Source organism: Typopeltis vanoorti, chromosome 6, assembly GCF_054136105.1.
Source record: "Typopeltis vanoorti isolate ZY-2024b chromosome 6, IOZ_Tvanoo_1.0, whole genome shotgun sequence".
NCBI lineage: Eukaryota > Metazoa > Arthropoda > Arachnida > Uropygi > Thelyphonidae > Typopeltis > Typopeltis vanoorti.
Genome location: NC_143554.1, coordinates 93,043,735 through 93,059,786, shown reverse-complemented (window position 1 = coordinate 93,059,786; position 16,052 = coordinate 93,043,735). Strand labels below are relative to the sequence as shown.

At 35.1% G+C, this 16,052-nt stretch overlaps 1 protein-coding gene across 1 annotated transcript in view; it reads left to right on the top strand.

The window, feature by feature from the left end:
• Positions 1-4,943, top strand: part of LOC150105711 (prolyl endopeptidase) — a 156,013-nt gene extending 151,070 nt beyond the window's left edge. The window contains exon 19 of the mRNA XM_090395028.1: positions 4,375-4,943. Coding sequence (XP_090251154.1) covers positions 4,375-4,440 — 66 coding nt within the window. The 3' untranslated portion in view covers positions 4,441-4,943. The remainder of the gene's footprint in view (positions 1-4,374) is intronic.
• Positions 4,944-16,052: the final 11,109 nt, after the last annotated feature.

Genomic DNA, 16,052 nt, shown 5'->3' with positions numbered 1-16,052 from the left:
TGACCTTCATACCATATCTATCACAACAGTTATTCAATTTAGTCAGGGAATCTTGCAGACTTGTAGCAGATTTATTGATAAGTATAACATCATCCACATAAAGCAAAGAGCTGACATTAACATCTCCAATTTTGATATTAGGTTTAATACCACTTTCCTTCATAATGTGATCCATATAGATAATGAATAACAGAGGAGATAATGTACATCCTTGCCTCATACCAGATTTAACATTAAACCATCTTCCTGTACTTCCTTCAATTCTAACTGCTGACTTACAACTCAAAAAGACTAAGTATTGCTTGATATAATGTCCCGTTAACACCATATAACTGTAGCGTTTTGAATAGCTTCTCTCTCTCTCTCGGCACCTTGTCATATTCCTTTTCCAGATCTACAAAACTTAAATACAGATCTTTGTTATATTCCCATGATTTCTCAACTATCTGTCATAAAGTGAAAATCTGATCCTGACAGCCTCTATTTGGCCTGAATCCAGGTTGTTCTTCACAAAGCTTCTCAACTGCTTCTCAAGTATACTTGTATATATATCTTACCAGGAACACTCAGTAATGAAATGCCACTGTAATTCTCACATTCAGTTTTATTTTCCTTTTTGTATATGGGTACTATGAGCTATACTCCAATCATCGGGAATTCGTCTTTCTGTCCAGGCATTCTGAACTATGCAGTGCAGCCACTGTAAGACTTTTATACCACCATACTTCAGCATTTCTGGTCGCCTATCATCTACTCCTGCTGCCTTTCTGCATTTCAAGCCTTTGATGGCTTTTTCTACTTCAAGTATGGAAATGTATTCCTGACTCTATGCCCGTTGAGTGTTTTTTACCACTGTGCTATCACTGCTTGTTTCATTTAGCAATTACTCCATACTTCAAGGATATCTTTTTCTCCTGTTTTCATGTCACCTTTATCATTTCTAATTCTTTTACAGCACCCTTTCCTCCATTTCTAAGCTTCTTTAACAACCTCCAGAATATCTTACCACCTTCTTGATATTTATTTTCTATGTTCTTGCCAAAGTCCTCCCATGACTTTTGTTTAGCTAGTTTTACACAGTATTTAGCTTTCTTTCACAGAAGCTGACTTATTTGCCAGGAACTTTTGATATGCTTCCCTCTTTAACTTCCTGTGTCCACTATGGAGTTCTGATTTTTCTATCCTAGCAGACAACCTCACCATATGCCTCTCTGGCTGAATCAATCAATGTTTTCTTCAGGACTTGCCACTGAATCTCTAAACTTTGGTTCCTGCTGTCAAACTCTTTCTCATTTTTTTTTCAAAAATGTTTGTGTATTTTAGTCTACAGTTCACATCTGAGAGCTGTTCAACTTTTATTCTCTTTAAAACTTTCTTACATGTTCTTCTTTTCAATATGAAATTTAATTTTATCCTGCTCAAGACTAAATAGTGATCACTCCCAATTTCAAATCCTCTGTACACTCTGGTGTTCTGCATCAGTGGGAAAACATCACTATCAATAATAACATAGTCAATGGGACTTTTCTTATTCCTTGCATCTTCTCTCCATGTGAATTTGTGCACATTGTGTTGGTAATAACCAGTCCATGTCCTGAGCAGAAATCGAACAGGATTATTATTATTATCTTTGCTCTTTTCTCCAAATTTTCCCAAAATATTTTGTATGTCTGACAATCATTTCCTACTCTGCTATTTAGATCCCACAAGGACCAACTTTTTCTTTTTCATTGTGTCAGTTGCTTTCTCTAAAGCCTCAAAAAAATTCCTCCACTTCTACCTTAGTAGAACCTTCTGTGGAACCATAGGCACAAATAAGTCTCATTGTCCAGTTTCCCCATTCTCATATTTGCCCACGCCACTCTACTTGAGACTGCCATTCAAAAAGATTTGCCTCATATTTAGTGTTGAATACTATGGCTACTCCTTCTTTTCCTTGATTGGCATTGCCTAAACATAACATTTTGTATTTATTGCTCAGAAAGATTTCACCCGTTTTTGTCTTTTTTGTTTCAGTCACCCCTATTATGCTGATCTGGTACTTATCCAATTCCTCAGCTGGCTCCATTTCTTTGCCATTCAGGCTTCTTATGTTGTGTTGGGGTAAGTTTTAGAATTTGTTCCAGTAGCTGACTTTTTACTGTTTGCCCTGGTTCCATGGCGAAACTGGGACCTTGTTTTACCAGGTGACGCCCCCAGCCGGCATGAAATTCTGTCATGTTGTTTCATCATTTGAAATTTCTCCGCATTCCTTTGAAGGCTATGTGGAGGTCTCCTCTCAGTTAAATAGCTTTGACCCTTAAGCACCCCTGATGCACTAATTAATGATCTAAGTATTAATCTACCTAGATCTGCTTTTCCCTCCCATCCTAGAAATTAACACTTTTGTGACAAATGATAACTAACACCGGGTTTAATAGGCTATAATATAAGAGGAAGATTACCAAAACACCTTTTGCTAATCTTTGTTCTTCCATTCTGTTTAAGTGACCATACCACCTTATATTACCTTGGAATGCTAACAATGTTAAGTTCTTCCTTTCTCAAAACACTATTGTCTTTGGTCAACTGTTTTATTTCTAACCCAGCTCTCAAATCCATTAGCTAAAGTTGGTTTGAATTGTTTCTCGCTTATTCCACATAAACTTATTGAATGAATGACACTGTTGACTCCCTACCATATTAGCTTAAATAGTTGAAATGTTTTACTTTTGCATGTTTCCCATTTAGGATGCATTGTGAGGTTTTCAATGTTCCTACCTATTTTATTATTACTTTTGTCATATCCCCACATTCCCTGAGGGCACAGAGGTCTGACATACATCAATTTACAGGCCAAAATTAACCCTGTGAGAATAGCCAGTCCTCAGCAGAGTGCCAGCAGCATCAAACAATTGGTTCCCTTTCAACTAAACTACTAACCGCACTCAGGCTTGCTTAACTTTTTGTGTGAGCCATTAGGAGACTGCCTTTGCTGGCTATTTTATTATTACTACATGGGCAATTCCATTTAGTTTGGATCTCCTACGATGAGTTTTCAAACTATCCACGTATCTATTGTACCTCTCCTTGAACTTGCTGACTCATCTTCATTTGCCACTCTTCTTCACACCCTCGATTTGCAGAGATGACCTCTTGTTCTTCACTGTGTTGCAATATTTTTTCTTCATTAATCCTATAAAACACTTTTAACAACTTTCAAACACTTTTAGTAGTTTTCAATCAATGATGTAGCAAGCATTTCACAAACCATTCACCATCTTAGTCTCTCTATCAATTCATTTTTAAGAAACCCAGGTGACCAGACCTGAACACAGTGATCAAGATGTGGATGTATAAGAGGAATGATGACCTTGTTACTGTGTTCCTCAATAAAGTACACAGCTTATTTTTTTTTTATCCCAAAGTGCATAACTTGGCACTTTTTCCACATTAAACTAGTATCCATTATCTTTTGCTCATGCTGCCAACCTATTTAAATCATCTATAAGCTCTCTACCATTGCCTTTTAACCATTATCCTATCCAATTTTGCATCATCTGCAGAATACTTCCTTTCAAATCATGTGTATCATTTTTGTACAAATTAAACAGTACTGGTTCAAGCACAGAGCCTTGCAACATCCCAGCCATCTCCTGGACTCTGCTTCTCCACATACTTTTTCTTGGTAACTGTCCATTAGCCAGTTTCATACCTAGCCTCATTTATTCCAGTTTGCCAAACACTTTTGCAAAATCTAGCAGTATCACTAAGGCATGATGAACCCTTCACAGAGCCATGTTGACCCCCATAGAGTATCCTGTTCTCATCCACCCATTCCTGAATTTTGTCTTTGACCGGCTTTTCCTAGATATTTATTGTCTATAATTTGCTATTGCAGTCTTGGAGCCTCCTTGATGCAGAGGAACTATTTTTCCCTCAGTAACATAACCTTATACAGCTGATTTTCATACCAAATTATTACAGCACTTATTCACTTTAGTATGGAATCATGTTTGATATCAGATTTAATGCCACTTTCCATAATAATGTACATCCTTGTCTCACACTTGATTTATGAAACCATCTTCCTGTACTACCTTCAATTCTAATCTGACTTACAACTTAAATACAGATATGGAATGTATTGCTTGATTTGGGTGACTAAAGACAAAAAAAAGTTGCATAGTATAACCTCCACATCAGAGCAGCATGTGGTTTGTCACAATCAATTTGTAAATTGGAGGAATAGGTAGAAGCAGATTTTATGATTGAACTGAGCTTAAAGATAAGTTATTGATATGAGACATATATATACACAAATAATTTAGTTCATCTTAATATCCAAATACTGGTTACAACTACCATACTAATAATGGAAACCTTTCTTTGCAGATTGAGGAATTGACAGATATCTACAGTTTCATAATTCAGACCTTACAACTGGAGTATCATGATTGACACAAGAACTATTTCACTAAAAGTTGAACAGCTGATCAGAATCTTATCTTTAATATTCACAAACTATATAACCAGAGCTGTATTCAGAGATTTAAATACTTGTAGAATTGCTGATCTTGAAAATACATTTGAAAGCATACAAGTTTAAGAAATCTGTATTTATTTGGATGATCTTGTAATATTGATATCTCAGGAAGCATGTGATTAAATACAACAAGTGTTAAAAATGAATTAATAACTTTTATTAATAAAGGGAATGACCTGGATATTGTAAAGTATTCAGTCTTCCACTTTGGTTCTGTCACTAAGCAACCACTTTTCTTGTTTTAACAGATGGGCAGGACAGAATATTTGTAAAAACCAAACTTTTGTCTTGGTTTTTGTGAATAATAACATCGTTGTATTTATATTATTGCACATGTTTTAATGCTGTTTATGCATCTATTATGTATTTATGAAAGATGTGTTTTTAAATAAATAAAAAAGTAATATATCTAATTCAATATTATTGCAGAGTTTTCTAATTTAAAAAACAACTGGTATGTATTCTTCAGCAGATAGGATTCTTCTATGGAAAGTATATGTACAGCAATATCTGTAATATTAAATGCTTTAAGAGAGAGCAAATAACTCAGAATTATAGTTGATATAAAAAATATTACAAAAATTCATGAAGGATTTGAATATACATATAGTAGAAATAGATGTGTTAAGGTCACTTAATGATCAAAGCTAGATAACTATGAGGGGATCCTCATATATATTAAATGCTTTAAGAGAGAGCAAATAACTCAGAATTATAGTTGATATAAAAATTATTACAAAAATTCATTAAGGATTTGAATATACATACAGTAGAAATATGTGTTAAGGTCACTTAATGATCAAAGCTAGATAACTATGAGGGGGATCCTCATATATAACTTAAGGAATGACTGGTTTTCGCTTTCCCATTATTAAGTATTCACTTAGATACTGAATAAATGAAGGATGGACTGATAAGTTGGAATTTAGCTGTGAATGTACTATATATTGTATGTTATTATTTTCACCTTCCCATTATTAAGCATTCACTTAGATACTGAATAAATGAAGGTATTAAATGCTTTAAGAGAGAGCAAATAACTCAGAATTATAGTTGATATAAAAATTATTACAAAAATTCATGAAGGATTTGAATATACATACAGTAGAAATATGTGTTAAGGTCACTTAATGATCAAAGCTAGATAACTATGAGGGGGATCCTCATATATAACTTATAAGGAATGACTGGTTTTCGCTTTCCCATTATTAAGTATTCACTTAGATACTGAATAAATGAAGGATGGACTGATAAATTGGAATTTTGCTGTGAATGTACTATATTGTATGTTATTATATATATATGTTATTATTATATTATATATACTCATGCATTGTGCCATGTCACGAGCTTGTACCCGTTATAAATTGGAGGTATATAATGCAATTGTGTGTCTGGGTGAAATGACTGCGAGAATGGAACTAACGGAGTTCAAAAGAGGCATTGTGATAGGATGCCATGTTGTGGGGGTTTGTCTGTCTGGTAAATTGGACATTCCCAGGTCAACAATCCATCTCATTGATACCATACTGAAATGGAAGTGCAGGGAGTAAAGTGCTACCCACAGTGGACGACTCTGCACATTCACTGAACATAACCATAGGGTGCTACGAAGGATAACGTGTAAAAACTACCATTTGTCGGGAGATGGGTTGAATGTGGAGTTCCGGACATTCACTGGAGTACAAAAAATAAGAACTGAAAACCACATTACTTGAACCACTGAATCATGCTATACCCTCTACTGAGTAGTATGGACAGGTGTAGCAGATGCCTGATGAATGTCTCTCCAGAGTGAATAGCCCAACTATGAAATTCAGAGGTGGCAGTGTGATGGTTATGGTCCTGCTTTTCCTTGTTTGGCCTCAGACCTTTGTTTGTAGAGCACTGAACTCGAGGTATCTGACCATTCTGGACAGATACCAGGTCCCAAATTCCCATGCTCGTGGAAAGTATGCCATGTAGGACTGTTGAAGTTGTTGCAGTGAAAGGAGGTCCTACATCTTATTAAGGTGTTCATCGTGGCTGTTTGTTCCTGGAATCTGTTGACTTCTTTCTAAACAGTGTGTAATATATAAATAAATAACCTATCCCTGTTTTAAGACCTTGTGTGAGTCCAGTTATCCAAATGCTGTGAAACTTTGCAGAAGCAATATCAGAGAAGGGAAAAAAGTTCCAAAAACCAGGGCCGTTGTAAATATCAAAATGCATGGAATTTGCATAGGAGGGTTTAAAAGTTGGACATGGGATTTTTCCCTTCATTCTGCTTGTTAATACAGTGATGGCACTAACCTTGTCCCAACATGTTTGGTGCTTGAAGCTCTACTACCTAAACAATTGTGATGCTGTTGCTGCACTCTGCAAATTTCTTTGCTTGAAAAAATGATGCTGAGGTGCACTATCTTCATGTGTTCAGCGACAAATGATTAGTTGTTTTGAAGAAACAGCATCATAGACCTGGCAGAAGTTGCAAACCAATCAATTCACAGGTGAACAAAGCTGCTACTGCCATTGTGGAGCAGGCCATGAATAACAGCATTGGTTACTGCAGTGCACATGCTATATCAAGACACATGTATGTGCCTTATGCAACTATTTGGAAAATTCTTAACTTCTATCCATTCAAGATAACCCTGACACAGGAATTGCATCTGTAGGACTTTGAAAGTCAACTGATATTCGCATTAACATTCCCTGCCCAACTCGAGTTGGACGCTGCATGGTCGTATATGATTTTGTGGGGAGATGAGGCTCACTTTCACTTGAACAGAGCTGTGAATACCCACAATTGCAGGTCATGGACTATGCATTACTCTCATGCAATCCAACAAGTTCCTTTGCATTAACCCAACGTTATTGTCTGGTGCAGGTTTACAGTTTCGTTTATCATTGGGCTATTCCTCTTTGAGATCATTCGCCAGTCAGGTCCTCTGTTAAGTTACTGTTGAGAAGTATTGTGAGATATGATAAACAATTTTATTCTGCCACAGTTACAGCAGTGCTTGTGCATGGATTTGGTCATTTTCATGCAGGATGAAACCTCTCCACACATTGGTTGATCCATACAGGAGGTTCTTTGAAAACATTACATGGAAGGCAGATCTGAGTGGATGCAAAAAGTTCAGAGAATATAGAACAATAAACTAATGGTCGACCATCTTCACATGCCTTTGATAATTTAAGATGAGGTTGAGTGTTAACACATCCAACAATGGGCTGCTTGTTATCAGGCATTAACAATCCTCTTGATGTGCATCAGAATATACACTATTTGTTGTCAACATCTGTATTAATGATGGTAACTGTTTCAGTTATCGCATCCTTTCCAGATAGTGATACATCCACCATTACAGAAGACTGACAATTAGAAACTAACTTCTGTGTAACACTAGTGTTTATATATGAATGAGGAAGGGAAAGTTAAGTTGATGGCTGGTTAAGCTATGAAAACTCATTAATATCCCCAAGCTCTTCCATTGATCTTGAGTTCACCTATTCCTTCACACAAAGAAGTTTTCTCTGAGGTCTATCTTTTTTTCCATCTACCTAACAGTGATACTTTGCCTCGTGTTGTTTTGGTTGAGGCCCAGTGTGAGGCAAGGCCTGTACTCCTAAGCAAGGATCACATTCAGACTGAAGATGAAAATGATTGTCAAGTAATCCAGCACTGTTAAAATTGGATAATTCATTAGCAGGGGCGGCTCATGCATAGGCACTGTGGAACTGCAACACCCCCAATTTTTCTCGATATATAAATAAATATATTTATTAATTTATTTATATTTGCTTGTATATTTAAGTTTATCATCAATAATTCTATACAATTCTCTTATTTTGTATAAAAAATAATAAAAATCCATCTTGTAGCACTTAGGAGGGCGAAGGATGCTAGCAGCACTGTGTTTACCACAGTGTCATATTGCTACACGCGCAAGCATATGCACATCATAGTGAGATGCGAGCTATTAGCGTAATGCACCACTGTCCATCGCGCAGTTCCACTATTGTTTATATGCAGTTTACGCCAGGAGTAGTGTTCATCATGTTTACTCCGTCTCTTTAAATATTTGGACGTTACAATTAAAGACATAACATTTGTTATAGTTTTTATTTTAGAACATTATTGGGGTTATTGACAATTATGACCTCAGAATTTTTAAATAATATTTTGAATTATACCAAACTATAATTTTATCAATAATAAACAATATTTTTTAAAATTTTTATCATAATTTTGATATTTTATCCAAACACGTATACACTGTACTTACAGTGTGTATGTATATTTCAACAGTTGCAGCACCCCCACGATTTCAAGCCATGAGCCGGCACTGTTCATTAGTACCTGAGATTAATAAAGAATGTTGATGCAAACTATTGGAAGATACAGGGACATGGTTTGAAGTTTCCAGAAGCTCACCTGCAGCCTCTTTAAAACCTGTAGTATTTAAACTTTCAGTAACAGTAAGAAGTGTGGACAGCTGATCTTGCAAGATCAGCTGTCCTTTCACAAGTGCCCTATACAAAAAAAATTCACTATCGCTCTCAGATATGCATAGCTTATGTCCTTGAGAATCACAATAGGATAATTACAAGAATTTTCAATGAATAAATTAAAAAAAAAGGGGGGGGGAGTGCATGCAGATAATACTATCCTGTGAGTCTTTAGGTTCTTACCATCACATAGTCAAGTAACATGTAAGAACTTCCCTAAAAAACAAGTGATCAAACACAGGTAACATACTACTGTGGTGATTAGTCCATTTCAAACAAATAGCCTGAAATCCCATCTTTTTGAAAAATTAAATATAATTATTCAACAGATGACAGCAGCAATGGCAAATAGTTTAATTAGCCTGCTTGTGTTGAGTTAAGCTTAGCCACAAAGCAAAATTTCCAAAACCTCTATTTGCCAATTCCTTAAACCAAATACAACTTCATAGAACTGTTACTTCAAAAATTCTCAAACCATCATAATTAAATGTTGAATTGGATTTAAACGGTATTGATGCGAACACAGATTGGCAAATAATAAAGATTAATAAATAGTTATTTTCTTATCAATCTGTGTTTGCATCAATACCCTTTAAATCCAATTCAACATGTGTGACGAACACATTAGCCTATCCACCATAATCAAATGTTTGACTACGTCAATATCTACTGCCACATTAGTGTGATTAGGCCTAGCAACATTACATATTCAGATCATATATAAACAAAAAAAGTCACTAAATTCATTTGAAATTGCAACTAACATGCTGCCTGTAATAATCACACAAACAAATATTAATAAATTAGTACTACTAAAATCATTACTATGATCACCAGAATATAACATTCAGCATCCTCTATGCTAGCTGATTCAGTTACATTTTAATGGAATGAGCACAGAGAAATAAACAGGTTTAATTGTTTCAATATTTTGTTTATGTCACAGAGACATCTTCAGGAATACAATATTAAAATTGTAATAACACATGCAATAATAAGTAAAAGAAATTAAGCCTGAAGTTCTATGAGGAGTGTCCTCTATGGGTGCTGTTGGGCAGGAGGCCAAAGAATTAGTTTCCCAAATCTTGGAAAGTTTTAATACAACCATATTTAGATTATAGTAGGATGTATTTTTGAAATCTTCTGATTTTAAAAAGTCTTTATAGACTATTTACTGTGATGAAGTATGGCAGTTTTTCTCCATTTGATACACCTATGGGGATCTCTCATAGCACCTTAAATTAGTCTAATTTTTTCCCCTTGTGTTTTTACGATTTTAATATTGTATTCCTGAAGATGTCTCTGTGACAGATAAAATATCAGAACGAACCTATTTAATTATTTCTCTACTGTATTCATTCCATTAAATGCAGTTAAGAGATTTACCAATTCTATGTTAGTTGACTGTATCCCACAGCTGAGGCCTTTTCCCATTATGCACGGCTCCTTACTGTTTTCATCTGGGACTCGCAGCAAGCAGAGAAAGATCATCTACTAGAACAACCCCAACAGAATAAAGACGGGAATGTCAACATGAGTCATCTTTAAATAAGATGATTTATTCAGGTACTAGGGATGAAACAGAGGAGGGCATCAATGTTAAACATACTTTTTAAATAGGAATGTATTTCAAGCAGAGTATGTAGGCAAATTTCAAAATGTTTGTGCAATAGATGAAGAATTTTTCAAGTCTTAAGAGAGAGAGATGGAAGCTGAATTAAAGGAAAATCTGATTCTTGCTGGTGGCCTAAACAGCAGCGCAAATGAATCCCAGCCATATATATATATAGAAATGAAGGATTATTTTCCAAAACATTTGTTTTGCAAAAATCTGGAGCCCAGAACAAAGCATCTCTAGATTTCTTGTCAAAACATCAACTAGTAATTACTAACATAATGTACCAATGTCAAATTGATTTTTTGGGAACTCACAAGAAAGAACTGCTGGTCTGCATGATGAAGTAACCAATATATATTTAAAAAAAAAAAATTTTAAATTTCACTTGAAATGAAATACATTTGACATAAGTCATCATAAATATGCAAACAGTTAATATTTAGACAAAGCATTACAACTAATTCCAGAAATGCTTTATTTTGAAGTTGCATTTCTTGCCTCCAATCATTATAAAAAGAAAACATTCTGTAAATAACCCAGGTTTAATGGTGCACATAATTCTGAAGTGAGTTTTCAAAAATGATCATGACAGTATAAATTTCCTCAAGTCTATGATCCAGATTCAGCTCCATGTAATTCTGTTTTCTGTAATACTGAATTGAAAAGGCTTTTTTCCTGTTCAATTAAAAAAAAAAAAAAAAAAAAAAAAACTTTTTTTAGCACATTTCATTCAGTATATATTTCTTTTACCATTATGTGGTAAAAAAGAAAGTGTTTATTTCAATAAAGCCTATAAGTGTGAGACCATCATCCTGCATATTAGCGGCCTGAAGTAGTTGCATGCTGATGAAATTTATTAGCTAAAGACCTAATCCTCACAGCAGAATTCAAATCTACAACCTGGTAGCTGAAAAGCAGAAATCCTAACAATACGGAATGTAAAATAAAATATTTCTTAACATTCCCTCTCGTTTTGAATAAACTGAGGCCCAGCAATGCATAAACTCGATTTGGATGGTGGAGGTGAAGCAGTGTTTGCTCTTCAAACATAACTGATCAAAGCCATACCAGAGATGCAGTTGATCACTAATCATCATCAGCTTCCTACTGTTGAGAATAAGTGCATAGATGTACATCTATCTATGAAATTATTATATTAGGAGCCAATGGAAAGTAGGATGGGAGAGAGAAGAGCTACTGATCAAATTTCTCTTGAAGAAATGAACTGCAAGTCACTTCTTTTGTTTCTGTATTAAACCACATTAAGCTTTGATCCAATTTCATAATCATGAAATTCTACATTGATTCTATTCAGTTTTCATAAAAATTTGATGTTGAGGATTTTTAATAGTTAGGTTAATAGATCCCTTGCTTGATTGAATATTAGGCATGGTCCAGTTTAAGTACTCATGTTAAAATCTATAGTAATTCTGTGGTAAGAGAGGTGGATCATATTTTATTTAAAGCAGGTTAGATCAAACAGCATTGCTCAATCATCATCTTTAAGTAAAATTACAAAAAAAATAAGTGTTCCTACTAACATAAAACTGGGTTATCTAAAAAGATTAAAGAGGATTTTTTGGTACTTACTACTGCTAAGTTACAGTGATTAATTTTATTAAAGCCCAAACTTGATGGAAAAATCTGTGATCACGGCAACAATGATAGTAGCTGATTAGATTCTAATTATATACTGCATATGATTGTTGCTTTATTAATTTTGGGATCACTTATTAATAATCAGAAATGGTGATAGTATTCATCTAAATACTGGTAGATCCACTGAGCTGAGCAAGACCATAAACTTTGTAATGTTCTTAAAAGAGTGAGAAACAGTACCAAAGAAAATTTATAGCAATCAACTGGATATAGACTGGCATTCCAAGTAATAAAATGAAGAGTGTTCACATAAATTTTAATGGTACTAAAGTGTACCTTGAATGGAATCACATTCTTATATATCAGGGGTGGTCAACTATGTATCCTTTTGGAGCCAAAATCATTCCTTAAGACTTAGAAGAGCCGCAACCTTTGACTGATGCGATGGTATGGGAGTAAGTGAGTGTATGCATGGAGAGGTTGTAACGAGCTTGTAAGAACTGCTTTGACTAATTACACACCTAATTTTAAGGAGCTTACTATGAAAATAGATACAATAAAGGCTTCTCTACTAGTAAATAACTAAAATTATTGTGTTTCGACTTTAAAATCATAATTGTTTGAAGTAAACTTCATTTTAATGTGTTTCAAATTAAACTTTTTCGTTGCAGCAATTTTATTAACAGTTTTTCTCTCTCTCTTCGATCTTTTTATTTTGTTCCTCTTTTTTGTTGTCTAATCATTTTTTCCTAGTATATCATGAAGAGCCATGTGAGCTGCATGCAGCTCAAGAGCAACATTGTGGCCATCCCTGTTATATGTCAATCAATGCACAAAAGCTTAAACAAACTTTTGATTTATATTAACTGCAGAAATTAAGCCACAAATTGTGGGGATTTCTGAGTGTTGACTTGATGTTCATGATAAAGTACATAATGGTAATTATGTCAGAAGAGATAAAAGAGGAGGGGGGGGGCTTCTTATTTTGTTTAGCAGCGACATATTTTGATACATTGTGGTGCAAGGAGTTTGTATAGATGAGGACTAGAGTATGTTACTATAGCAGAGGACAAATTGAAAATATTATAGACCACTTATTAAAGAGATAAGGAATAGTAAAGTATTATTAATGGAAGATACTGATAGAATGAAAGAACTAATAACACAAGAGTTGGAGCAACTTTGTTTTGGTTATCTAAGGCAATATGAATAAGAACCTAATAGAAGTTGCAGGATCTTAAATTTGATAAAAACATACAGAAAATTAGTGGGTTATTTTAATTACTTAGATCCTGCTGTGACAATAATCATTTGACTTTGAAAGTGAAATTAAAACTAAAAGGGAAGGAAATAATTAAAGGTATCAAGAGTAGAAATCAATCATCAAATTCCTGACATGTACCTTCAAGGGATGAACAGACAGCAGTAATATATAAACTTTTCATGTAGTACTAACTTCCTATGAACAATTTTCCAGAACTTCAATATTATCTCTTGGTCTTCTAATGCATTTCTGACTGAATCGATCCATCTATATCATAGTCTTCCTCTAGGTCTTTTTTTTTTTTTTTTTAACCATCTTTGCAAACACCTGCTTTACATTGTCTGCTTCATTCTGTTTAAGTGACCAGACAACTGATATTAGCTGTGCTTATACCTCCCTGAATATTAACAATTCAGATTAAAAATTAAGATTAAAATTAATAATAAAATTTTGTATAACTGAGAGAAGACCTCCACATAGCCTTTAAAGGAATGCAGAGAACCGACCAGGGCTTCTGACCTAATGTCCAATCCTCACCTTCTCGTGGTGCACCCTGTTGGGTATCTACTTGGATACTGAACGGACGAGGATGGGCTGGCAATTTGGGATTTAGCCGACCAAATTGTATTCTTATTGGTTAAACCAAAATATAGAATGATGGTACAACATGACAAAATTTCATGCCGGCTGGGGCGTCGCCCGGTTAAACAAGGCCCCCGTTGTTTTCGCCAGGGAACCAAGGCGAACAGCGAAAAGTCAGCTACTGGAACAAATCTGAAAATAAACCCCAACTCAACATCACCAGAGTTAAAGATCGGTACTATCAATGTAAGAAGCCTGAATGGCAAAGAAATGGAGCTAGCTGAGGAATTAGATAGGTACCAGATAGACATAATAGGGGTGACTGAAACAAAAAAGACCAAAACTGGTGAGATCTTTCTGAGCAATAAATACAAGATGTTATATTCAGGCAATGGCAATCTAGGAAAAGAAGGAGTAGCCATAGTATTCAACACAAAATACGAGGCTAATCTTTTTGAATGGCAGTCAGTCTCAAGTAGAGTAATGTGGGCAAATATGAGAATGGGGAACTGGACAATGAGACTTATTTGTGCCTATGGTCAGACAGAAGGTTCTACTAAGGTAGAAGTGGAGGAATTTTTTGAGGCTTTAGAAAAAGCAACTGACACAATGAAAAATGAAAAGGTGGTCCTTGTTGGGGATCTAAATAGCAGAGTAGGAAATGATTGTGAGACATACAAAAATATTTTGGGAAAATTTGGAGAAAAGAGCAAAGCTAATAATAATGGCAAATATCTGTTGGATTTCTGCTCAGGACATGGACTGGTTATTACTAACACCATATTCCAACATAAAAATGTGCACAAATTCACATGGAGAGAAGAGGCAAGGAATAAGAAAAGTCTCATTGACTATGTTATTGTTGATAGTGATGTTTTCTCCCTGGTGCAGGACACCAGAGTGTACAGAGGATTTGAAATTGGAAGTGATCACTATTTAGTCTTAAGCAGGATAAAATTGAATTTCATATTGAAAAGAATAACATGTAAAAAAGTTTTAAAGCGAATAAAAGTTGAGCAGCTCTCAGATGTGAACTGTAGGCTAAAATACACAAAGATTATTGAAGAAAAAATGAAAGAGTTTGAGAACAGGAATCAAACCTTGGAGATTCAGTGGCAAACTCTGAAGAAAACATTGATTGATTCTGCCAGAGAGGCATGTGGTGAGGTTATCTGTAACGATAAAAAAATCAGAACTCCCTGGTGGACACAGGAAGTTAAAGAGGCAGTGAAGGAAAAGAAGAAAGCATACCAAAAGTTCCTGTCAAATAAGTCAGCTTGTGCTCTTAGAGAATATAGAGACAAATGCAAGAATGCTAAACACTGTGTAAAACTAGCTAAACAAAAGTCATGAGAGGACTTTGGCAAGAATATAGAAAATAAATATCAAGAAGGTGGCAAAATATTCTGGAGGTTGTTGAAGAAGCTTAAGAATGGAGGAAAGAGTGCTGTAAAAGGAATTAGAGATGATAAAGGTGACATGAAAACGGGAGAAAAAGATATCCTTGAAGTATGGAGTAATTACTTTGAAAAACTGCTAAATGAAACAAGCAGTGATGACAGCACAGTGGTAAAAAACAGACCAGGCAAACACCGAGTCAGGAATACATATCCATACTAGAAGTAGAAAAAGCCATCAAAGGCTTGAAATGTGGAAAAGCAGCAGGAGTAGATGATATTCGACCAGAAATGCTGAAGTATGGTGGTATAAGAGTCTTACAGTGGCTGCACTGCATAGTTCAGAAAGCCTGGACAGAGGGACGAATTCCCGATGATTGGAGTAGAGCTCTCATAGTACCCATATATAAAAAGGAAAATAAAACTGCATGTGAGAATTACAGAGGTATTTCCCTACTGAGTGTTCCTGGCAAGATCTATGCAAGTATACTTGAGAAACGGTTGAGAAGAATTGTGGAAGAAAAGCTTGGTGAAGAACAAGCTGGATTCAGGCCAAATAGAGGCTGTCAGGAT